Source organism: Corvus cornix, chromosome Z (assembly GCF_000738735.6).
Source record: "Corvus cornix cornix isolate S_Up_H32 chromosome Z, ASM73873v5, whole genome shotgun sequence".
NCBI lineage: Eukaryota > Metazoa > Chordata > Aves > Passeriformes > Corvidae > Corvus > Corvus cornix.
The window spans coordinates 52,830,438-52,854,839 of NC_046357.1; the positions used below are offsets into that span (position 1 = coordinate 52,830,438).

Below are 24,402 nucleotides of genomic sequence, written 5' to 3' on the forward strand. Positions count from 1 at the left end.
TTTATTTCTAAACTACTGTCCAGAATAACTTACCTGACTCAAGTGGACAAATGGCTAGATAAATCTTGGACAAAGTTGTGCTGTGCAAGGAAGGAACATTTTTTTCTATTCCATTCTTTCTTAAACAAATATCATTTTTTGCCTTTTGGAATAATTTATCACTGACTCTGATCTGAGTTCAGGGCAGGAAGGGAATCACTGTGTGTTTCAGTGTATTCCACATAAAAGACAATCAATATGTAATGAAAATATGATGGAGCAAGATGAGTAATGAAGGGACTGGGCATCATGTCAGCCATTTATATTCTGTAGCTTTAGTTTGTGCCTTTCTGGCACATGTATGCACCATCAGCTTGATATTTTTGCTGATTATTTTTGCATAGTTTCAAAGCACTAGAATAATGCAGCTGTGTAGTAAAAAAGCTTGAATAGAAAGTTGTTGATGGAAAGAAGAAGGATGGAGTTGCAGGGGTAGTCAATTATTTATTTTGATAATTAGTACCAGTAATATTATAGTACCTGATACCTCTAGAAAGAACAAACGAGTCCTTTGCAATGCTAAAGAGGTCTCCTAGGAAGTCTTATATTTGGTGAGGCAGGAAGACCAACGCCTGCCATTGTCTCTTAGGTGTGATGCCAGCTGTTTGGATTGCAGTGGCCCAGGAGACAGAAACTGTACGAGCTGTCCAAGTGGCTATAACCTAGACACTGGTGTCTGTGTCGTTGGAACAGTGTGCAAGGATGGTGAGTGCAAGTCTCTGAAAAGGTCCATTTTATCACTGCCAGCTTCTTCTTTTACATGTATTGGGTTGGTTTGGCCTGCTTCTCTTCTTCTTTTAAGTAACATCTACATAACTTTTTAAATTATTCAGGTGTATGAAGAGGAGAAATTTGCATTTGCATGTATTAGCAAGATTAGTCACATCCACTTTACCTGAATTTTCCTAAAATAATTTTTCCCATTGCCAACAACCTACTTTCCCTTCCTTAGCAATTTTTCAAAAGCCATTGCTTTCAACAGATTTTTGTATGAGGACCCTAGAGTACTATTAATAGAACTACATTTATCTATCTCATCACTTTAAACTGTGAAAGTGCTGGTAAGTAAAAACAATTTAAAGTGCCTGCAGTATTGCTTGACTCGTGTGAAAGGGTAGTGAGAAAAAAAGAATTCTGAAATAGGGAGCATGCAATTTAGGGTGGAGATTTGAACTTCCTCCAAATTCCCTGTGGCAGCCAAGATAGCCTTCTTGTTGCATATGATTGGCTTAATTATTCACTAATATTAATTCCTTTTAAATGCCACAATTACAGAGACACTTAGTGCTTCCCTAAAAACGTTACCATGTGAATTACTTGTAAATAGAGCCCAACAAGTGCAATCCAACAGAAAAATCATATCAGAACAAAGTCTGGGAAGATATCTGACATCAGATATAGTAAAAGCTAACAATGACTCTTGGGTCCAGCTTATTTCCACTGGATTTACTAAGAGTTGACTTCAATGCCTTACTATCAACTCACTCTACAGGATTTGCATTTCTGTTGAGAATGTTTTACTCTTTTTCTGTGGTTTGATTGTTTTATTCTTTTAATTCATAAAAATTGAGAGCAAATTCCTTTGCTGTAAATACCACTGTATTCTAATTATTCTCTTTCTAATCTTTTTTTCCTTTTCATAAATGGATACCAATCATTTCCTGTCGGACCACACAATATCTCTTCCTGAAAAAAAAAAAATGCTGTTGACTGAAATTCCTTTTGATGGACCAAATTTCCTACTTGCTACCTGCTCCTGAATGGTCTCTTCAACCAAATCTGCATGTCTGACCAATTAAACCTTCTTCCATTGTACACGCCGTGCTCTCCAAACCTTCAACCTCCCCTCCTTCTCTTGCTGCTACCCTCTGGAAGCTACGGAAGAGTCCTGGGCCGAGGGAGGATTCTGTATGCTGGTGAAAAAGAACAATCTCTGCCAGAGGAAAGTACTTCAGCAATTGTGTTGCAGAACATGTAAACAAAAGGGGTGAACTGACACCTCCCAGCATCCTCCTCCTCCTGTAGACTTATAGATTAACCGTATTACTGAAAAAGGAAAAAAAAAAAGAAAAAGAAAAAGAAAGCAAGCCACCTTTCTCCCTCTCCCCCCTCTTTGTCTGGGGGAGATGGCAAACTGTTCGTTGGAACTTAAATGGAAAAACTACAACACGCCTACCTTTCATAACTGGTTGTCTAGAGCTGAGCATCCAGGATCACAGAGTCAGTATTGTGTGACCAAAGCATTTGATGCCAAAATTAACATTTAACTCTTGATTTGATTTCCTGTCAACCTTAGGATTATTCCTGTTTTTTGAAGGTACTTTTTCTTCCCTTCTTTCCTGCTTCTTTCCACTTTGAGATGTTTAAAGAGTGTTTCAAGAATACAACACAAGTTTACATGGATTAAAACTAAACAATACAAAAAAATTTGCATTAGTCTTTTTTTGTGCTGTATGTATTGTCAGGGGGAACTTGAGTTCCTGAGGGGATCAGAAACATCATTAGTGCAGGACTAAGTTCTGCCCCTTTTGTAACACTATTTTAAAAAAAATGGAAAGTGAACATTTCTGCACACATTTCTTTCTTACTTCCTCTGCTGTATGCTGTTTTTTGTATCACATGCAGTATGTATATATGTTTGCCCAAAATGTGGTTTTGGTCATATAGATTTCATTTTTAGACAGGTGGCTTATTAACAGATATGCTAGGATTTTTATTTTATTTTTTTAAATTGTCAAAGCTATTTCAAATAAACATAAAAAAACCATTGTTCCTGTAATGGACAAATTTAGAATATACTACTTCTCTTGATTTGCGTAAGTGAGAATAATGTATATGCTCAGAAGTCAGAAAACATTGCTAACATGTAAGAAGTATTCATAAATTATTGTTGTCTTGTAATGTTCATTTAAAAAGGGGATATTATCATACAGATATGTGGAACTATTTCATAGTGCCCATATGTAAATGCCAGTGTGACTATATATGACAGGATGTGTTTACAGGACTGGATTTATAATTGTGCCAAATACACCTCCAGGAATAATTGCATATAGGGCAATAAATCAGTGGTTCTCTTGGTGTCGTGATGGGCCTGAGTCTGCTTTTAACTGCTCACAATAGAAATTTCAGCAGGAATAGTCCTGCTAAGGCCAATGGAGTTACCTCACTGTAAAATGGTCCTGAGTGATAAGAGAAATGGCCCCAGCCTCACCCTTTTTCTGCCCAGGCACATGGCTGCCAGTACAAATTTCTGTTTAATTTATCTTCTTCAGCTTCACTTGGCATACAGTTCAAAAGACAGTCATTTCACATAAAACAGAAAATTGAACTTCAAAGATACTGTTTACTGGGGATAATACTTAAAACATACAAAGTGTCTTTCTCAGTTAGCTTTCCTGGACATACAAACAGAAAATGGATTGCAGCTGTTTAAGCATGTAAGTCCTGGAAAATAAAGGGGATCAAAAATGACTGTGGATGTTTTACAAACAAATGAATACAAACTTTTAGAGGTAATGTCCTCTTTAGTAGAGAGAGAGAAACTATTACAGTCTGGTTCGGTATGACAGAGTGCAGTCAAGCTCCTTTGGTGCCCATTACAAATTTCCTGATAAACATTCAAATTTGTGCTAGTTTAACTACTAGTCTGTTACTGCCTCATTTCTCAGTATAGCGTGTTTAAATAGAACATAATGCTTTCAAAGTTTAAGTTAATATTATATATGTTATATATAAATATATATTCACTATTGAGATTTAATTATGTAATGGATTGTAAAGAATCTGTTTGGATACTTACAAATGTCTCTAACACTATTATAGAGAAGAAATTAATAACTTTGTTTTCTTTAAAAAAAAACTGACATTGTTATAACGAAATCCATTTTTACTGAAAAAAATACTGTACATGTGTAAAATGTTCAGTTGTTATTTGTAAAATAGGGTAGTTCTGTTGTAATTGATATTGGCCAAAATCAATGTTATTCCATATTTTATTTTTTCTATTAAATTAACCTAAATTCCTGTTCCTTTGGTCTGGAGAAACATGTTGATCCGTATGTTAAACATCTTCATTGAAGGACGTAGGTAGCTCTGTGGTATAGAGCACTTAGTTACCTGGGTATTTAATTTTATTACAGCCTTTTTTTAGTTGAAGTGATGGAATTTATGATTGCAGAAATACCTGGTTTACATGGAGATCACCTTTAGGGTAGTAACAGTAGAGTCATGTCTGAACCCTAGTGGGTAACAATCTTGACTTCCTCTGATCTGTAAGAGTTTGCGATGGCTCTAATCTGTTGTGTGTTCAAGATTAAAAAGCAAAATTTGTGACTGTCTGTTGGTTCAGGCAGTTAAGAAGGAGGGTTTCACCCTTGCAGTCGTACAGACTGGCCCCTTGGCACAGTATCATGTTGGTGTCTGTGCACGTGCCAGTGCTCGCACGCTCTACAGCTCAGATACAGCCGCAGAGTTGCCAGACCTAGAGGGCTCCCTTTAGCCTCAGTGGTAACCCCTGCAGGGTCAGGTCCTTCACTGGCATGAGCTGTTGCTCTTGTTCATTTACCACTTCGTGCCACAGCCTCAGTGGAGAGCAAAATGGCAGCTTATCCAAGGAGTCATATATTCAGATGGCATTTTCAGCACATTTGAGGCCATGTAAAGAATTTCCTGCAAAAAACCTCACCACTTAGCCATCTCAGTGTTGCTGACCTCTTTTGACCTGGTTTCAAAATAAGGAGTTAGTCATCATTCCCACAGTTTCCATGTCAATCCCCAAATCTAAGCATATGTGGGATGGCGCATTCTTAGCAGTAGTTTGGTGAGACCACACCTGGAAAAAAGGTTGCCTACAGCGTTGTATGAAGAACTGCTTGTTTCAGCTCCCAGCTCACCTTCATCTTCCAAATGAGCAGACAAGTAAGCATACATCTGAGTTTTAGGCTGAAAACCAGAACTTTCTGGTGTCAGCTCAGACTCTGATCATCTTTATTTGTTATGCCTTAATAGCTGTTGTCAGACACATGCAAAATTTGTAAGCAGCCTATATAGCTTATACTTGTACTAGAGGATTGCTGCAGCAGCAGGATTGCAATTGAAAGAAGCTAGTTTGTTGCCAGCTGCAGAGTTTTCTTACGTAATTGATCCTCTCTCTGATTCAATGATGAGTACTTTGATGTGTTCGGTATTTGACACTTGATGACACCCAGAATGGATACAGACCATTTCAGAAAGATCAGAAGCTACTAAGTATGAACAAAATAATAAATTTTTTGTCAGGAAAGAGTGTGTATGACATCAGTTTAAATCTGTTCATTGATTTCATTTTATTTATACCACAAGTCAGAAAGCCATGACAAATTGAAGATGCCATTGTAGTTAGAACATGGTATTTCCCAGTTCATACTTGTCTAGGAGAATCCTTGATTTAAGTGCAAATTGGACACATGTCTAGACCTTTACTAAAAGTCTCAAAGTTTTTTAAAAACAACAGCTGTGGTCAAAAAACAAAAAAAATCACATATGCTAAAAAAAGTTTACCATGCCCCAGACCTGCAGAACATCCTTCAGAAGCCTGTTGGGTGGGGGTGTTATGTTTCCTTTTCTGCAATGGAGTTCCAGCCTTACTCCCTTTTCAGCTGCAGCTCTCCACCTCAGCCACATACCAGTATTGTAGGATCAGATGCCAGAATAAGTCAGTGGAAACCTTCTGCTTCTGACCAGCAGCTCCTGGGACGTTTGGCTTAGCCCGCACTGAATACACACACTTGTATCCGCTGGCACTCCCTGCCTCTTTCTGGGGAGGCTTTGCAAACTTCCTCTCTGTGAAGCACACTATTTTCTAGTAAAGATTTCCCTGTGAGACCATACAAAGGTCTCAATCTCTATTGCAATTGCAGCTTTCCAATGTCATGTCAAATTCCTTGCAAGTGAATTTATTCTGTGATAGCAGGCTGCTGCTTGTGCCACATTATCAGATCATGAGGGGTTTGACAGACGTGTGAGCAAACCTATAGGCAGAAGCACTAGGGCTGTCTACAGCAATTTCACCCATCACTAAACGCAAGTTACAGCTGCTGATGACCAAGTTAATCCTCTTAATAGCCGTCTGTTACATTTTAATGAATATATTTAATGAACTGAATGATTGTAAGAAGGCCTGTTATAAATTCAAGATTCCTGTAAAGACATGTAAGAGATTGCATGTGTGAGTCAAAGCTTTTAATTTGCAGTGCAAGTCGCTGAACATTAACTTGTCTATGATACATTACCATGCCTTATATTTATATTGGATATGCCATTGTCCTGTCATTGGTACAGAATGAACCAAGAAAAGTTCTGCCATTAGATGTTTGTGCAAGGTATTTTAATCAAGCATTAAAAAGTTGTACAGCATACAAAGAAAAACCCTAGTCAAGTTTTCATCAAAAGGAAACTAATATACAACAACATGCATGACCTTGATCAGAATAGGGAGTTTCAATAAGTGAAAAAAGAAGGGTTGAAAATATATTTTTGATGAGCATTTTCTTTACCAGCGGAAAAACCCATTTCTGTTTAACATAATTTTAATTACATGTATTGCTTAAGCTATTTTATAAGACTTCTATTTTTTATTGAAATAGATGATTATCTGATTATTTACTACCACCTGTCATGATACTCTGTTGGGGCTTAAAGCCTCTTCATTAGCAAGAATTAAAGGGTTGTGAGTGCCCTAAGAACAAACTAAGGCTCTGAACTTTAGTATTGCATCGAGCCAGTGAAAGGGCAACCAACATCCACATTTCAGTCACTGGTTCCACACCAGTGAGCAAAGAGGATTCGGATCTATCAAAGGCCTTGTACATACTGTGATTTCTCAGAGCACAGTAACATGAGGTCTTACTAGGAAAACTGTTCTGAAGTCCTCAGGATAAAGCCAGAGAGACTGCAATAATGTTCACCTGCTGTGCGATCGTAGCAGACATCACCACAGAGTTAATGTCTAATAGCTGAGCTGTGACAGAAATTATCCTGAAGAACTTCCTTTCTGGATTAAAAAGCAGTGTTTATGCATAAAAACAGAGACAATTTCTACTTCTAGAATGGGAGTTGTAGTCAAAGGAAAACATATTAGGGGGAGGAAGCTCTTATTATTTTTAAAAAATAATTCCAGTTAGCAACAAATGCAGACTCTGTGCTGCTCCAAAGGCTGGCCATTGTTGGTTTTTGGCAGAAAATACATGAGCAACTCATGTATTTGCTGCCAAAGATGACCAAGGAAGCTTAGAAGAATGACCCTCATACAATCATCTTCGTTTTTCTGAGTGTTTGGGGGATGGATTTGTTGAAGGTCTTCTGGGAAAACAGCAACACTTTTCAAAGCAAAAAACACTCAGCCATCAGGAAACACAGCAGAGAGCAATGAGGTGATTAAGTACCCATTTTTCCAATCAGCCTGGGAGTGAGAAGCCAGAACACTGGCAAGCAGTGAGTACTTGTTTACCAAGGAGAATTAATGGCTCTATCATGCAAATTCAACAGTAACACTGAATGTTCAATGGAGCATGACTAATGTGGTTTAATTATAATTCAGATAATACTGCATAACTTTTCCATTTACAATTGTCCTTTGCCTGCCTACTGCCCCACTCTTGATGCCTGCAGATGTTCTTTGAGAGGTGGATTGGAAGGAAAGTCTAGCACCTGATTGCCAATCCCCACAGATCAGGTTGCTGTCAGCTGCCATGCTCATGACTATGCTAGTGGATCATTCTGTAGCAATGCTACTGGATAAAAAGACAAAAATTACTCAAATATTCATTCCTGAATAAAGTAGCCCCTTTTCTTACTACAAGAGAAAGGAGGCCATACCAAAATGAAGTTGTGTAAATGTTGGTCTTGCTGTGTCTGCCTCTAGCACATCCTCTCTGAACACTTTCAAGGCTGAAAGGAGGATTCAAAATGAGTTCCCACTGTCAAACAGTGTCACAAAATCTCTCTCCAGGTATATCTGAATTAGAAGAGCCGTATGATTTCCCCATCTCTACACCTTCGACATAAGTCATTGTTAAAGGGAATGTAATCTGTAATCAAAGACCAAAAAAGATTACCTTGCCGATGCAGAGGTGCTTATAGCAGAGAGCAGGAACCAGGGAAGATTTTAAGCAGGGGAAGATCACCAGTGTAAGTGTATTGAGGAGGCTGAACAGTTACAGATGGGAATAAAATTTAGACCTTTATACCACTCATTAGAAGATTTAATTTGATCTGCTCTTTACTTCCAAGGAGGTACTTGTATCTTTTTGGCAGGTTTCTTTCAGGCTTTAATATGTCTTCATCTCTGCAAATTAAACAGAAATTGCATTTGATTAACAGTACAAATCTATGTTGTTACATCTTGTTGGGACAATAGTTGGCCTGCTACAAACTGCCCAGTTATCAGCAGATCTCTGTTCATATCCTGATTAACTTGAAGGTGTCCAGTACAAACAGCCTGTGCAGGAGTCTCTTGGCTAGAGATGGATGACACCACTGAAATACTGACCCAAAGCATCCAGCTCTTCCCACTTCAGGTTTTTGTCTGTTCAAATCAGACTACAGAGATCCTGCAGTGGTCAGGAAGGGCTCCATGTATACAAAGTACACACTCCCTGCTGTATAACATAGGAGAGACACACTGTGTTACCTTGGTTGCCTCTGATGTGTGTTTTCCTCCAGCACCGAAAGATTCTATCTTTAATGTACTCCATGTGCTAGTAACACCAGCTTTACTCAAAGCATACCATGTTTGTTTTTATATTTCACAAGCAGCTACCTAGTTTTCCAAAGAGGTACTGTGAGCACTATGAGATAATTTTCAGTGGGGTTCAGGTGCCTCTGTTCCACTGCCCTTTAGAAGATTGCCAGATACTGATTTTTATGAAGAATGGGAAGCTTGAAAATGTAAAACAGGGAAAATTCCAGTTGGAAAGCTCAAGAAATGGAGACGCTGAGCATACTTTTTTCCATTGTGAGTCTAAAATTTTGAGAGTGCTGTAGTATTTCCCCCTCCTTCAAAAAGTTAGAAGGGTACAAACCAAAGCTTTATTGATACAGATCCATAGAGATTGTTCTATTTCTCTTCCCCCTTTCTCATGGAGCTGCCAAATTTCAGGCTGTAGGTGATCAGCTGAATACCTTGCCAAGCTCTGACATAGGTGCTTACAGGCAAGGGGAGAGACCACGAACCCAGCCAGCTTATGCTTCCAGGCATCCACATAATTAGTACAAATGGAGTTTTAAAGTAAAATTTTTAAACGCCTAAAGAATTAGTAGAAATGGAGATTTAAAGATTATTTTTAAAATGCAAAAAAATGTCTTTCTGGGGTCTGTTTATGCCCACTAAGTACTGCTGAGGGCTCTGACTCTTCAGTGGGTTTCTAACAACAATTGTATTAATACTATGTAGAAATGTGGGGAGAAGTACACATTGTAAAGGGAGGGGAAAATTCCTTTCCGTTAGAAATAAATAAGGCAGCTTTGGCTAATGTGAATGTTTTTATTCTGCAGGGAAAAGCATAGAGGGCCTTGTAAGATAGTGGAGTCTGATAAAGGCAATTTCCTCACTCCTGACTGTCACAATTACAGCTAACCTGAGTCTCTGTGTGAATCTCACCTAATCCTGCAACAAAGGGGCCTTTCATCCTAAAATCATTATATTACACTCAGCACACAGCTATTCAGAGAAGAGATGTTCAATCCTTTTCAAGGTTCTGCTTTGCCCCTTGGCACAAGGGGGAGATTTAGTGACTTAGGAATCAATATCCTATTTTCAGCCTTCTCATTTGTCACTGCCTAGAGCACTTTTGAAGAGTTCCAATCCTGAATCCCTCTCATCACCTCAAATCATAATATCCAAAAGTTTTGTCCATGAAGAGTATCTTCTTTGTCCCTTCTGCACACCCAAACAGGGAGACAGAAATTTGGTCATTGTGTAATTAAGCAGGAGGCTGAAAACTGAAGCTAGACAAATAATTGCAAACCAGATGCACAATTTTGCACAACTGCCAAATCTGAGGGTAAAGGAAATGTCTTCATCTTGAAAATGTTACAACATGGACATTATGGCAAGATTTCTTTCGGGGACCTGTAATCTATTAAACACTGAGACCTTGGCCTAAGCAAAGGAGTAACCTTAAAAACAATCCTCAGGATGAATTTGCATGGATTTTTATATGCAAGTTAGTTTTAGTTGTCTACTTAAGCTTTATGAATAAATGTTTCTTCAGAGAACTCAAGGAGCTGATCCCATAAGCCAGACAAAATGAAATGTATCATGGCCAAACATGAGAAAAAGCAGAGGGTTCCCTAGCACTAATTTATTTCAGTTCTCACAGCTGATGGATGAGAAGCAATTCTGGGCAGTTTTTGTTTATCTGGTTTGTCAAACCTTTATAACCCGTAAGATTACATACAAAAATCCCAAGTACAAAATCCATATCCAGATTCCCATGACAGTAAACAAGCAAAATGGAGGAAATAAGGTAGTTTTTTCCATTAATTTTAAGGAAAAGCCATTGTGGCAATGTTATAGACGATAAAGAGTATTTTAAAATTAGATAAAGTGATATTTTGATCAAACAAAGTGGGGAAGTAACACATGACTTGCAGTGACTAAATCTCATGGAGTCACTACAAGAGAAAAAGATTTATGACAGCCAGCACATAAAAGTCCATATCTCCATGCATAACTGACAGGGATATTCACACCCCCATCTAACTGATCTCCTGAAATATCATTTGCTGTCAGTGAATGGCGCAGGCTTTGGAAAGCAAGCGAGAAACAGTGACAAGCTAAAGGTACACTTGATGCTGCTTGGCAACTATGAGAGTGCTCCAGACTGGGACTCAGGAGAGACAAGTTCTAGTTTGCTATTGCAAACTAATTTGATGATTTTATTGCAACTCAGGTTTCCACCTCCTTAATGGACAATAATAGTTCTTATCTCATTTTAAAATGCATCATATGAACTGATAGGAACTGAGTGTTAAGTATAGGGATTTTGTATGTAGTTAAAGGCACAACCTGAAACCTGATGTAGGCCAAATGTAGAGTTAGACATTCCTAATTATGGACACAAAATTATACATTAAAATCTTCCTATTATGAGGAATCTAGTCTGTTAACATATCATTATTCCTTCAGTATCTCCAGTTCCTTTTTTTTGAACAAGGTGACAAATGTTTTTAAACAAGGCGACAAGGTAGCAGCATTAACACAATAGTAAATGATAAAGATGAGATGATCCAAAGTAACAGATGATCATTGCCTGATTGAAAGCAAAATGAAGCCACATTGCTGAGAGTATTCCTCTATTAAGTAGGTTGGACAGATAAAGAATTTTAATAGAGAGGAAAAAAAAAAAAAGAAAAGGAAAGAAAAGGGTTGAGGTTTTGGCAGCCTGTATTTATCTAGCAAGATTTGTAAAGAAATACATTGCTCACAAGGAATTCTGGCAGATGGTTGAACTGCCCTGTGGAATAGTTTAAAAGTCTTCTTTTTTTAATTTCAGTGTTAACTCTTTGAATATCCACCAAAAACTATTTTGTTAACATGTCAGATCTACAGTGCTAGATGTGATTTGCAATTCAGAGGGCCCAACATTTAAGTATTTTCTGGTGCACATTCTTATAATAGTATTCATTAAAATGCTTCAGTTCAGAGCCACAGAACTGGTCTTCCTGGCACTGTTCCAAGCACAGCTGAAACAAATTACACCACTTCCAATGAAAAACATAAGATAGAAATAACTAAAACTTTTAAAAACTAAGTACTTCTGCTATGTGTGAAGGATTTCATCAGGCGTAGCTGAGGTGTATGAATTAGTAGCTCAGGTCCAGTGGATAGGTACACAGGATAAGCATACAAGTAGTGCAGGCAAATAAAGTAAAGGAGAAACACAAAAGTTTTCTAATGCATATCACAAAACAACATCAGAGAAGCAATTATGTAATAAAGTCGCCCTGATTTCCCAGGAATGTAAACCCAATAGTATAAAACACTGAAGCATCAGACCCACAATGGGAATTCTTTTCAGATGATTTCAGATAATTTTCAGACTTTCATGCATTTTTTCATGATTGTATTATTGTCCAAATACATGTGTGTGTGTCTGTGTGTATATATATATATAATTTGTCCTAGTTTCAGCCAGGACAGGGTTAATTTTTTATGCTATCTGGGAAGGGGGCATGGCCAGACTCTAATGTTATTGGATACCATCTCACATCACTTTTGAGGGGCAGGCAGTGCCTGTGGGAGAGAAAGCATGGAGGGCAAAACAGTCCATTATTGCTTTATTTTCCATGCCAATAATTTCAGCCTTTTGTTATTAACTTCGTAGCTGTTCATATTTTCTTATCTCATTGCTGTTTCCAGTAAATTGTTCTTATCTCAACCCTTTATTTTCACCTTTTGTGCCTCCAATTACCAACCTCATCCCCAGAGAGGAAGGGGGGAGGGGAAAGCATGGGGAAGGGAAGCAAGCAAGTGGCATCGGTCTGGGTGAGTCTCAGTGAGGTCACAGAATTGGGGAGTACTATTCCTAAACCATGAAAAAATCATATATTAAAATCTCATAAAACAATTGAAAACACAGGATTCCATGTTACAGCTTCTGAATACATATCAGAAAGTCTCAAGAGGCTTACATTAACCAAATCTGTCAATGGCCTGAAGGCCACATTATTTTTTTCTAGAAAGTGAGAATTATAAATATTTGCTATTGTGATAGATATGCAGCAATATAAGCATGTTATCTGAGTAACATCTAGAAAAATTTAGAATCCTACTGCATTCTATGTCTAACAGCTTTTCTAATGTTTTTAGTTTTAGTCCTTTATAAAGTAATCAGACATACAAGATGCAGTGTTGCAGTTCAGAAGTGCTGCACCAGTTCCATGGAACTAGTCAGTTTACACAATTCAACATTTGGCTATATGGGCATGCAAGGGATTACATAAATGCATGGAAATAGATATGTAGATACATAGAGATGTAGATATAGATGCATACAAATCACTCTTAGTATAAGGAGAACTATAAAAATGTGTGACCATGGATGCATTCAAAGACTTTTGTTTCCGTGATCTCATCAGGAGACTCTTCATTTTGCCCCAGTCTGAACTTCTTCCCAGCTAGCACTGATCCCAGAACAACCTCTAAGGAGCACTCTCTTCACAGTTTATGTGGTTCTATCACTGGCTTTGGGTCATCTTTTACTTTTTGCCTCTCTTTAGAAGACACACAAACCATTACAAAACAAAAATTACATCTCTGCCCACATTTTGGGTACCCCAGGTTTCACCCAGAGCTGGCTAGATGCTCCAGTCAGTTTGCCTTTATAACCATACTGTTCCCATCCCCTTAAGCATGTAAATACTATCCTAGCTCATATCTCATACCAGAGGTTTCAACTATTATAAAATTTGTTAATATTGTTTAATATGTAAAAAACACAACAATTAAAAACACAACAGGCAGAGACCATAATTTGCAGTATTTTAGAATTTTTTTTTCTCCTTACATCCTTTTAAATTGATACAAGTGTCTGCTTGTACAGTGCCTTTGCTCTTCAAATGTAAGGAACTCATTGCAAGGGAGAGCCAAACCCCAGTCATTCCGTATTTGTATTTTGATTCCTAAAGTTCACTATATTTGCCAGATCTGGATTTTCCAGCAGCAATGCAAGTGGAAAGAGTTGCTTGATATTGAAGTATCCATAGAAACTGCAGGTTTTATGTATTATATAGAACTTTTTGCCCAGCCTCTTCCATTACTCAAGAATGAAGGAACAGCCAATTCCTTAGATATATAGCCTCGGTTATAATACATTTTCCCAAAACAAACTGACATAAAAGACCCAATCTTGAGCCTTATAAAACTGCGTGATAAATTTACTGTCCCCACATAATGCTGCACACAGATATTGTACTACTTACCAAATCTCTGCCCTAAGAGTTATTAGGCATGCAGCTTACCAGTTTGTACCAGTGTTTTAATTAATATCCAGTAAATAAAGAGGCAAACTTCACAGTTCAGCAGCACAGTAGTACTAGTGTATTCATGATCTGGAAATGTTTATATCTTTATCTCAGTTTTAAGGTAGAAATCCATATAATATAAATTTTTTTTTCAAGTCCAAATGTGCACTTTGACACCAAGTTTTGATTCAGCCTAAATGGAAGCCTAAGGTCTTGTAGGTAGAGAGTCTTCCATCAGCAGCTTGGGAGGGAGACAAATATGCTATAGCTAGAGATTTGGGAAGCACCAACAGGTCTCTGGCTGATGGAAGCTTGCTCAAGTCCATCTCCTCATGTGACATATCCACACCCATGGCAGCAAACCCTTCATGCTGCAGCTTGCAATCAGGCTCATGTTTAAGACATTACATAATAAATCTCAGTAGCACCAGTTTTGATGTAACTCGTGAGTCTTAAGAGTCTCATTAATTCAACTGATGCAAAATAAATTAACAAAAAGAAAAAAAATCACTCTTTGTCAAATTCTCATGGAAAAGAAAAATTAATAAACAAACGAACAAAAAATTAAATAAAGACTAGAAAGTAACAAGTCTGAGTATCCTGGTTCCCCAAGGGAGCTAGTACTTGTTTTCTTGATGCCACAGGAAAATGTGCCCATTTCAGTAATTAAAAATAGATCCCATTCCTTTTCATCATTCTATTTTCCAGCCTGGAAAGCTTGGTGCTTTTTTCTCTTCCTGTTTTTTCTTTTTTAAATTGTGAGAAGTTGATCTGAAATAAACCTTTTTATTTTCTACCAGGGGAATATCTTGATGATTCCCAAGAATGTCAGTTGTGTGAAACATCCTGTCAGAAGTGCATTGGACCTGAGTCAGACAACTGCATCAGCTGCCCACCCACAAGGTAATTTTCTCCTACCACAGTGCAGTACAAAGATCTCACATCATCATCTGGAGAAGTGGCTGTATTGTGTTTAGCACCAGCTTGCAGAGACTACAGAAGCAAAAAGTGTTTAGGGCAAAAAACCCCAGGGCACTTCAGAAAATAATTTTTATGTAAACAAGATAGCTGGCTACACAAGCAGTTAATGTTTCTCAGCATGATTCCACAGACAAAGAAAAATTCCTTTTTATATGTAAAATACACTTTCTTTCATTGTCATCCTTTCTAAATCATAACTGCTGGAATCGCAGCTGACAATTTTAACAACAAGAATCTAGGGCATCTGTAACTGTACACAGCTCTGAGGCTTGGCACAAGGCGTGAATTTGTATGCTGAGGCTAATTTGGGGAGATATTCATAGCACCTAAACAACATCATTCCCTAACTGAGGTGTTTTGAGTTAGGCTGATATTTCTAACCTGCCATGAGGAGTGAACAGAACTAAAAAGAAGCTTTTCCACAGGACTTTGCAAATCAGAGGTTTGTGTTTAGGTCATCACACACCGATTTCAGAAGACTACTGGCTTAAAAGACATGTCCTACCCATAGCTGTATTCTCACACAAACAACTCTTGTTTTGTTGCACTTGATTGTATTGTAGCCAGCTGACACTTCCACAGGTATGAAAACAGGATCAGATCCCCTAAGGCAAGAAAAAAATCCCTAAGGAATTCTGCAATTTCCCCGGAAAATATCTATTATATGACTATGAAAGATATACCAATGAAAGACATACCAGGACCAATGGAATCCAAACAAATTCATAAGTGAGGAAGCATTATTAAATTGTGTTACATCAGAAAGGGAGCAGAGGAAATCTGGACAAAATTTTGGACTGTGGAGTGGATTTCTCCCATTCACAATGGCATTTAAATTAGATTCTCTGTTCCTTCCTTGCAACCTATACTGTGAGCTTTACATAGAGATATTTACGCAGCAAAGAAGGAACCAAGCATCACTGTACTGAACCACCAAGGTGTTTGCAGTAATGAGGTCTCAGTGATGTTTTGGAAGGATGCTGCTATAACCACCTTAATAAGTACTCTAACAATTTTGAATTTTGGTATCTAAGGTTTCAAAAATCTTTCTGAGATCCTTCTGTGCATTACGAAAGCTGCTAGAAAAAGTCATGTTAAATGGGACAGTCTATAGTAAAAGAAATAATAATTAAAAAAACCTTGCCCAGAGGCTAAAGAGTTCCTTAGGATAATCCAGCATAGATGTCAATTTATTTAATAATAAAAACACTGTCATATCATTACATAAATGAAAATGCTGCTGCCTGTTTGGTTTTGTTGGTTTTGGTTTTTTTAAAAGAAAGAAATGGAAATTCTAGGGTTTTATCCAGGCAAATTGATTATCACAAAATTCCTTGTCCATCTGTTTACAGTTTGAGCCAAGGTTAGTGACAAGATCTGACCAGGTATTTCCCTTTAGGGGCAACATAGCAAAGAGCAAGAAAAATGTAATTTACCACTGTGTGAGCTGCTTGTAAGGACGGCTATCATTAGAGCTAGCACATGTAGTTGAACTCAGTAATATTTGCATGCCATAGAAGCATAGTCCAACTACCTCCAGTACCTCTGTCACATATCTTCTTTTCTTTGAGAATAAATCTGAAAAAGATCATAGCAACTGAAATTTATGAAGATGTATTGAAGATATTCTCTAATCCCATTGGCTGACTCCAAGTAAACATGAACTGTCTTAATATAATGGAAAGCCTTTTGTTGTCAAGGTATACTCCAAGTCTGTACTAACAGCCAAAATGGTGCTCAGCTTCTCTAGAAACTGAATCCCAAGTCCTCAGATAGCAAAGTGGTCAAAGCGGTTAAGTGTGGAGGATTACAGGCTATCCTTTCTTATTTTCTTAAGAGCGAAAACACTGTCAAAATGTACCCAACTTCTTTTGTATTCTTTTAGTAGTCTATGGTGCATGAATTGATGCATTTCTGTTTTTCTCCCAGGCAGATTAAAACAGTAGACATTAAGCAGCAGTGAAAAATGGACCATAAATTTTCATTACATAAAAGGATTTTTTTAGCAAATATTTAATTATCCAACAAAAGGAGAACATTCAGCAGCCAAACTCCTACGTACTCATAGATAGATAAATGTCCTTGCACCAATCAGGACAGAGTTAATTTTTGCAGTAATCAGGAGAGAATGGCTAGGATCTGAAGGTTATTCTGTACTACCTCATGTTATTTCCAGGCGTGGGGGAAGGGGTCCCTTTACAGCCACAGAGTGTGGCATGGTCAGGTATTGATGGTGGTTCTGTGGTATAGAGGTGAGTACTGGCATGTGAATCGTTCTACTGCTGTACACTTTGATATTGATATTCTCGCTGTTAGTCTTCATTTTCCTTTTTCATTGCTGTTTCCAGTAAATTGTTCTTATTTCAACTCATGTTCCTTACCTTTTGTGCCTCCAATTCTCCACTCCACCCCACCTCACAGGACGGGAATGGGAGAGTGAGTAAGAAGCGTGTGGTTTGGAGTATTTTGGTGGGAGACTAAATTGGGGAATTCCATTGCTAAACCACAACAGCCTTATTTGGCACCCAGTGTGGGGCATGAAGGGTTGAGATAACAGCAGATCTGAGTAGAGCAGGATGGAAACATATTTATCTAAGCATTTGTGCAATTTGTGGATGTGGTACCTGACCCTGTATGTGCCTCCATATATGCTCCTCACAATGCTCTGTTTCAGAGCAGGCAGGAGGATCAGGGTTGCTCTCTTGCTGTACTGTGTGATGAAGCTTATGGCATAATAACATCGAGGGAAGTGAGGGTTATCTGGGATGTGTATCCAGTGTTGTTCCTCTACCTTTATCTGAGGCACAACTTTTGTGAATCCACTAATAATCGCACTCATGTGTGGAGAATATGTGGGAGAACAGGAACGGATGATTTTCCCCAGCTTTTCACCCCCTTTTTCTCCTTCAGACCTGTTAAAACAGCTTGTGGCAATTTTTTACTTCTTTTGGACATTAAGGAATGCATGTTCCTATTCCTGTGTCTGGTATGTCTCCTTGGTGTGGTCTTCACCATGTTTAGGGTCAAGAAAGAGATTTCTAGGAAGTTTCTTCAGAGATCTGCCACAAGTGTGGGTAGATTTGAGTGGCATGGAATATGGGAAAAAATTGCCCTGTTTTGGGGAAAATTCTCTGCTCCAATGGTTTGGAAGTTCACCCCAAATGACTACAGGACCCTTATAAAGTGACAGAATATTTTCAAGGAAATTGCTGTGGTTACTCCATAGACCAGCAACTTACTGCAGGGTGCTGGGCCCTCGCTAGTCTTTACTGGACACAGGTCAAGACTATGCAGCGCCCTCAGGGAAAGGAGGGGGAAATCAGACCAACAGGCACCATGGGCACTCAAACTGCAGCTGAAACAGAGGAACATATGCAGCTGTCCCTGTACTATACAGAAGTAGAAATCCAAGACCAAATCAGTTTGCTTCATGATGAATGAAGAGGAAGCAGGGCCCTGTGGGAAGATTGTCCAAGGCTTTGGACAGATTTGAAAGACTCGAGGAAGTTAGAGAGTCCCATGTCCCATCAGTACAGACCAGAGTCTCTGCTACTGGGAGCAAGCACCCCACTGAGTGGAAGAGACAGTACACACCAGGAGATAGCCTGTTTTTTCCTGTGTAACTACAGAGAATACATGAAGAAGTGGGATGAAAAACCCACCTCTGCCCTGGCAACATGGGTACATGAGTTGAGAGGAAGAACAACCGTCATAGGAAATTCGTCAAGGATAAATGCCGCTCCAGTTTCCACTCGACAAGTACTCAGACAGAACAGGAAGGCTGATGTTACTTCCAATCCTCTTGAAGTTCTTCAGTTCATATTTATAAGGAGTGAGCAACGAGTACCATGACCAGGTCTAGAGGGGCCCTGCCTCCAGCCAGGTGGAGGAAAGAGACAATCAAATCTATTGAACTGTGTGCATCCCATGGCCTGGCATATGAGACCCAAAAGAGTGTAAGGTTTTAGTTGACACTAGAGCACAAATGTACCCTGATGCCATCAAGATATGTAGGGGCAGAATCCGTCTCTATTTCTGGGGTGACGGGGATCCCAACAGCTGACTGTACTGGAAGCTGAAATAACCATGACTGGGAATGAATGGCAAAAACACCCCATTTTGACTGGCACAGAGGCCCCATGAATCCTTGGAGCAGATTACCTCAGGAAAGCGTATTTCAAGGACCCAAAAAGTCATTGCTGGGCTTTTGGGAGAGCTGCTATGGAGACAGAGGAAGTTAAAGAGCTGCATACCTTGCCTGGTTTCTCATATTTATAGGTAGATATATGTCCTGATTCCAGCCAGGATAGAGTTAATTTCTGCAGTCGTCAGAAGGGGCATGGCTAGGACTGGGAGGTTTTTCTATACTACCACACTGTGAGCTCCAGGGGAGGGGAAGGGGTCCCTTTCCAGGTTGCGTGGCATGGCGCAGTTAGGCATTGCCAGGGGTTCTGTGTTCATAGCTGTGACCACTGGCATGAGAATTGTTCAGCTGTTGAATGCTTGTATGTGTGTAGTTGATACTGTTGCTGTTTATGTTCATTTTCTTATTTCTTTGCTGCTTCCAATAAATTGTTCTTATCTCAGCCTGTGATCTTTACCTTTTGTACATCCAATTCTCCTCTCCATCCCCAGCAGAGGAGTGGGAGGGAAGGCAGGCAATTGAGCATGGTTTGGAGTGTTTCAGTGGGAAAATTAAATCGGTAAATATCATTCCTAAGCCACGACAATATGTAAGTCTAAAAATATGGCTCCTAAAGGCCAATATTCAGATAGATACTTGACTTCATGTACAAGGTCATATTACTGAAGCCATAGTACTTTTCAAAGGCAGTCTTAAAAGTAAAACAGATGGGTTATTCCTTCACAGAGAAAGACCAAGTATTGCTTTCCTTTTAGCAGACACATGGGACCACTGCAGGGATTGTGATATAAGGACATCTAGGCAAAGGACCAAAAAGTCATTTTTCTCAGAAAAATGTTTCAGAGAAAAATTATCTTTGTAGTCTTAGATTCAGGTTCAAAACACTGTTCATATAGTAAATGCTATGAATAAGATAAAGAAAATGAAGTATTAAAGTTCAAAACCTCATAAATAGAGTGAGAGAAGAATTTATTGAGTTTCTTTTTAGTTTTCTTTAGATTTAAAGGACAAGTAGTAGCTAAATTTGTAGTTATGCCTCTGTCTTCTTTAAAAGAGTCTTTGATGATGGCTGCTGCGTTATGCAATGCCCCAGAGGAAAGTTTGAATTTAAACAGCAATGTCACTTGTGCCATCATACCTGCCTGGACTGCAGTGGAAGTGAACCTAACAAATGCACCGCTTGTGGAACAGGTAAGTGAGATTTTCTTTTGCCAGCTTTTTCCCCTCCCTTGGCCTCCAAATTCCCTTTTCTCCCTCTCAGGGCCAGTTGTTAGATGCAATAAAATGAGTAGTGCTTTTACTACCAATCTGCATCATAATCTTCTTGTGACTCTGAAGGGAATTGGAACTAATTTTTTTTTTTTTTAAAGTACAAGAAAACACAACTCTGCATTGTCCTTGCAATTTAATGCATTTCCCTTGGTGTTTTTTCAATAGGAGCAATGTTAGCAGAACCAGAAACAAGAAAAAAAAAGGACAGAAAACCTGCATAGCCTGCATCTGGAAAAGAAAGCTTCATACATGTTTTCCCCACCCACTGCACAGGATGTGCTATACTGAAATGGAGCCAGTTTGCTCAAGCAGGCAGGGAGCCAGGCTGCTTTCCTAAGCATGTCTCTGGGAAAGTCTAAGAAACAAGCATGGTGGGTTCCACTGGAGATTGCCATGTCCCTAGAGCTGAACAAACAGGGTTTGCAAGGAGAAGCTTATTACCAACACATATATTTATGTATCTTGGGTTGAGAGGAAGGCTAATGTAGTTAATTTTGTGGAAATTCCAAAAAGCCACTCTTCTCCTTTTGAAATTCTGGTTTAAAAATTGTTTCCTATTGTCTCTCTAACATCTAATGAGCAAAGAACCCAAGGCTGTTACCTACAAGTATGTGCAACTAATCTGAACTGTCCTTGGAAATGAGTATTTAATATCTAACTTATAATAAAGAGTAATTTTTTATGAGCTGTGTTCTGAGGATTCACAATGGATTTGTAGCCTTTTCATTTCAGCTGCTACTTCCATTTCAGTCCTAATCAACACTGGCCCAGACTTCATTTAGTAATAAGTGTCTAGACTACAAGCAAACACTAGTATGGCTGCATTAATTAGTCGTACTGAGGATGAGATTGACTTTCTCGCTTTGGGAAATGTGACTCAGTAGATGAAGTTTTCAAATGGTACTTCAGGTCTAATGTGAGAGCAAGTTTGTATAATTTTCCCCCAAAAGCTCTCCCTTAAGGTGGACAGCAAGATAAATTTCTGTATTTCTGTGAATCAAGAAATTAAGACACTGATGAGACTCACATCCTTAGGGGGCAGGAAAATTAAAGAATTGTGCATGAAAAGTAAAATAAATAAAACTCAACTTATGCTATGGTGCAGCATTGTTGCCTTTTAAAGCTGCTTTCTCTGCATTTTCAAAAATAAATTATGGTAAGCAAATTCTTGCTCTACAGTTAAGGCAATGAAATACACTTAGCACAGTGATGTGTAATTTATACTGTAGGGTGACTGATTAGAAAACTCCCCATGTTGGAGGACATGGCACAGGAAGCTATAGGTCACAGGCCTCATTCAGAAGGATTTGGAGCAGGGGACCTCCCAGTTCTCATGCACTAGAGAATGCTTGTGTTTTGATAGCTAATAGCTGCACGTCTGCTATTCTAATTCAAGTCTAGACGATTCCACTAAGATGAGGATTACAGTTTAATCTTCTAGGGACACAGAGTGATCCTTTCCAAAGGTGAAGTGGGACACTTTGCTTTTCTAATAATAATTGTACATTTGTGTGTACTATACATTACAAATACTTGTTTGTCCTCTGCAAGGAAACTCAGTGATGGAAAAATCTTGATCCTTTTTTTATCAGATTGGTGGATGTAAAGAGTAATTGTTTGCTAGCATGATATCTTTACGTGCCATAAACCTCTAGGAACATGAAAAGTTTGAGGTCCTGAAACATTTATATATCTCATCTGGTGTAAAACTGTAAAATCTAGCAGTCAGTGCCTAAGTGCAGCACTGGAACTTCATAAAGCTCCTTCTCATATCCCAAACACCCTCTGTGGCCGACAACTTTTTCCCATTTGTTTGCCACACAGACCGAAGAGGGGTGGAACGTTTCCTGTATCATGGGGAGTGCAGAGACAACTGTCCTCCAGGGCACTACCACTTGAAGCATACCTGTTTGCCTTGCCCTGGCCACTGTGACATGTGCCTGAACTCCAGCCACTGCAAAAGATGTTTCAGAGGCTACTACCTTACTCAAAATGTGTGTCAGAAGCACAATTGTAGAGAAGGTAAGCATCCTTTAGTAGGAGATAACAAATATTCTATTCAATTTGTTACAGGAATCTGCTTAAGCATACTAAAAAATTTTTTGAAATACACAGTCACACCTGACCATGAGGTCCTTAAGCTCCAGCTCTGATCCTCTTCTAATATCATGTTATTGTAAAGTAGGAGTATTTTCCTCAAATTGAGTGGGTTATGCAAGAGCAAATGAGAAAACTAATTTCCGTGAGTCTTTCTCCTTTTTTGATTTGAATCAAGTTGATATCCAGGAGCCTTGCTGAGTGCTTCCAAATGTTGCCCTCGTATTATCTAGAGTTAACCCAAAACTGATGATTTGCAAAACACAGGTGAAGTGGAAGATCCTGACTCTGAAGACTGCGTACCATGTTCAGATGGATGCCAGAACTGCAAACAGGGTAAATATTCCCCTTATCAATCTTACTGTTATTCTTAAGGCAGGGAAAATCTAGTCCCCTCACTCTTGTCATTATCTTAAGTGCATGCTACTGAGCAATTAGTCAGTGGTGCAGGTGGCTTCTCACCAATTATCCCATACTATATGAAATAAATTTCTAAAATTTATATTCAGCATAAATAAGAATAATTTTTTATTAATTTAGCTATTAACATTTGAAACACTTTTATTTTTTCCTGCTTGAAAGCCACACTCAGGCTGAAAGATTTACTGACTTTCTGAAGCTATTATCAGACACAGAATTTTACTATAGATGTTCAAATTTTCTAGGCCTCAAAACAGACCACTGCCCTGTGCTTTTTCTTCAGGATACAGACATAAGCACAATCTTTAAATTTCATTCAAGATCAAGTTATTGCAATAACAATACTACTGCCCTAAAAGAATTCCTTGTATGTGTTCAAGGTGTTCAAGGTTCAAGGTCCTTGGTGTGGGTTAATCCGTCCACCCATGTGCAGTTGGCATTCCTGTAAAACAGACAAAAAGGAAATATGTTCCATTGAAAATGCAACCAGCAGTGTTAATTAAAAAGAGGGGTCTGAAATTCAGGCGGAATCTCAACTTCCGTGTCACAAACCGCTTCCCATGTGGCTGTTGCAGCTTCCCTACAGTTTCAGGGGGTTCTCCTCCAACCAGAATATCCGGAGAAAGTCAGACTGTTGGTAAGATGTCAGTAAGTGCAATCATGGGTGAATGCTTACTGTCCCACAGGGGTCTGCTAAAGGGGTGTGGCACTCTCTTCCAGGAAAGCACATATTCTGCTTTGTCATGTCCCAGAAGTGAAAACCTTGGATGTAAAGATATGCCCTTTCCATAAAAAATTTATCTCTCACATTCAGGGCTGCCATCCATGGTTGGGACACTTTCTGAATTTGAGTTTCCAGTTCTGCAAAATTTAGAACAGCACAGTATTGACATGCCATTGTCTGCAACAAACTCTAAACCACAACTGTCTGTCCAGCTCTTTTTCTGGCTACACTAACTGGCATACCTAATTTACTGTAAGGATTTTCATCACGTAACTCCTTCTTTCTGCCAGTTGTCCAATCTAATATGTGGTACCATAAAAACCATGATGCTGGTGACCAGGCATTCTGTGTGCATTCAGTCAAGCTTTCCTCTGTGCCTACAACTGCCCCTGTCAATATTGTTGAATAAAGAGATGGTTTTAACATGAATGCAACTACACTGTGGTCTTCTTTTGTATGGTGTGTTATCCAGATTCATGGCAGCTGTCTGCTTGGCTGAGGGGAGAAGAGAAGTTAAGGGAGAGTATACATTTCAATACCTGTCTTTATTGATGCTATCACATGTTACCTCCCTGTGCTAATATTTTCTGTGTTTTTTATGATGCTTGAGACTTCAAATAATGTCTTTTTCTTCTGAAACTATTTAGTGGCAATCTGTGTTTTGAATTAAGGAGAAATGTACTATGTATGAATAGCAACTTTCCTTAAAAATAGTAAT

At 38.7% G+C, this 24,402-nt stretch overlaps 1 protein-coding gene across 2 annotated transcripts in view; it reads left to right on the plus strand.

Annotated features, from left to right (window-relative positions):
* PCSK5 (proprotein convertase subtilisin/kexin type 5) overlaps positions 1-24,402 on the plus strand; it is a 225,985-nt gene that overhangs the window by 169,246 nt on the left and 32,337 nt on the right. The window contains exons 20-24 of one of the 2 annotated variants that reach the window (XM_039566779.1): positions 629-744; positions 14,847-14,949; positions 20,226-20,362; positions 22,268-22,465; positions 22,808-22,876. In XM_039566779.1, the coding sequence (XP_039422713.1) occupies positions 629-744; positions 14,847-14,949; positions 20,226-20,362; positions 22,268-22,465; positions 22,808-22,876 (623 nt within the window). Of the gene's footprint in view, positions 1-628; positions 745-1,914; positions 4,071-14,846; positions 14,950-20,225; positions 20,363-22,267; positions 22,466-22,807; positions 22,877-24,402 lie in introns of those variants that run through there. The other variant, XM_039566777.1, reaches the window with a different exon arrangement.